Source organism: Sphaeroforma arctica (assembly GCF_001186125.1).
Source record: "Sphaeroforma arctica JP610 unplaced genomic scaffold supercont1.5120, whole genome shotgun sequence".
In the NCBI taxonomy this organism is placed as follows: domain Eukaryota; class Ichthyosporea; order Ichthyophonida; genus Sphaeroforma; species Sphaeroforma arctica.
The window spans coordinates 1-2,105 of record NW_014035438.1 but is presented as its reverse complement, the minus strand read 5'-3'; the positions used below and the strand labels follow the sequence as shown (position 1 = coordinate 2,105).

General features: G+C 41.3%; 2 protein-coding genes across 2 annotated transcripts; both read left to right on the top strand.

Annotated features, from left to right (window-relative positions):
* Nucleotides 1-164: 164 nt before the first annotated feature.
* Nucleotides 165-408, top strand: SARC_14798 (hypothetical protein; the record flags this gene model as incomplete). The annotated part of the gene is made up of 1 exon (XM_014291070.1): nucleotides 165-408. A coding segment is annotated over one exon (244 nt), but the record flags the coding sequence as incomplete, so codon positions are not given.
* Nucleotides 409-511: 103 nt separating this feature from the next.
* SARC_14796 (hypothetical protein) lies at nucleotides 512-1,498 on the top strand (the record flags this gene model as incomplete). Its single annotated transcript, XM_014291069.1, has 2 exons — nucleotides 512-605; nucleotides 1,417-1,498. Coding segments are annotated over 2 exons (176 nt in total), but the record flags the coding sequence as incomplete, so codon positions are not given.
* Nucleotides 1,499-2,105: the final 607 nt, after the last annotated feature.

Here is a 2,105-nt window from a genome sequence, read left to right as displayed (position 1 = left end):
GTGTGTGTGTGTGTGTGTGTGTGTGTGTATGTATATGTATATATATATATATACGTGTGTGTGTGTACGTGTGTGTGTTTAGATATATATATTCTATCTATCTATCCTATAAAAGTACGATCGAATCTCTACCTTCTTTTACTAAGTATCCATCATGCACACAGGAGCACACCGATCCTGGGCAGTCACCCCCACCCTCCACACCGGACCACACCACCTGTACGATACCATCCGACAATCCGACCGAAACCCGACCATCCGACCGCCACTCAGGCTCACACCTGTCCTCGGACGAGTATGGTGTCACCTTGTCTGGCCATGACGTCTCTATCTCACGGATAAAGTGGACTGTGCGGGGGGGCACAAAAGAGTCGCTGCTGAAGTACCTCACGCGCCACGACCACAACGGTGTGTGTTGGGGATGGTGTCAATTCGGTGTCAAACATATAGCCACTGCGTGTCAAAAAGAAATATTAGGCCGAATTGGATCTGTGTCGATTAAGTGTCAAAAATGTGTCACGTATGGGACGATATAGTGTCGGATGAGCTCATTCTGTTCTCCTTCTGGGTGGGTATGTATACACCCAACGCACGTGGTTTCGGCTGTAAGTCTGTCAGTCTCTTCTGTGGACAATGGGTGTAGGTATGAGTGAAATCGGTATATGTAGCCACTGCTAGAACAACTTGTACGTATGCACCCTAAACCCTAAACCTTTATAAAAAATGTTCGTGACACATACTGTTGTATGTGTATTTGTATGTACAGTGTATCCACCTCTCCTTGCGGGTAGGTAGGTATATCTTCATTTCGATTGATCTTGGTTCTCTGTATGTTTATAATTCCTCCTGTTGTACTCCCCTTGCATTGGTATATGTCGGGTGAACGTTCATACCCTGTATAGCTAATTGAACAGGATTGGACAGGTGACAGTACTCGACCACTATTTCACTAACACCCGACTTGTGCAGGACCATCCATCACTACACACCGACGCACTACCGTTATTCACAGCCAAGAGCATCATATAGTGCCCCGATACTACTTGTACCTTGGAGTAGGTAGTATATACTCGCACGTTGTTGACACGTGTTTGCCGAGGATTACACATACCTCATAAATCAGTTGTATATAGTTTACGTAAACGGGTATATACGGCTCATAAATGACTTGTATATAGTTTACGTAAACAGGTATATACGGCTCATAAATGACATAATAGATTTCTCAAGTATTGCAAACGGCTCTTAAATGACTTATAAATAGATTGCCCATAAGCGTTGTGAACTTATATATCGATTACTCAGCGTTTTATAAACCAATAAATAAATTACCCAGACGAGTTACAACCCGCTTCAAAAAAACTGAGTTATAAATAAATTACTCACGAAGCTAATGTGAACCGCTCTACTCCACAGATAAGGAGTACCTGCGCCTGTTCCTATTGGTTTATCAATCGTTTGCCACTCCGGACGAAGTACTCAATTTCCTGTGGGATCGGTAAGCGTTAAATGCTTTGTTCACATTACTATGTGGTGATAGTAGTACACTGTAGTACGTGTTCCTATTGGTTTATCAATCGTTTGCCACTCCGGACGAAGTACTCAATTTCCTGTGGGATCGGTAAGCGTTAAATGCTTTGTTCACATTACTATGTGGTGATAGTAGTACACTGTAGTACGTTTGTATCCAGATACGCTCGTTTTTTTATATTTGACTGTAAGTGCAATAGCATTGCATTTCGTCGTACCAGAACGACTATGCTATTATTGATCGCGCATATAGATATATATATACGTGTGTGTGTGTGTGTGTGTGTGTTTGGACTTGTATTAATATGTATATAAGTATATATGTATAATCAACATATATATGCAGATACGTCCAAGAAAAATATAACAACTGACGTATTCCACTCCTAGCAAAATTATTTATGCTTTAACACCTCTACCTGTACATAGTGCACGTACACAACTGTATGTAGATGTATTGTATATATACATATAACCTCCTACTGTACGTAATATGTACACAGTTATGCACAAACAAAGTGTGTTGTGTATATGCTTATGCACGCACCCTTCACCGACACACACACACACATATA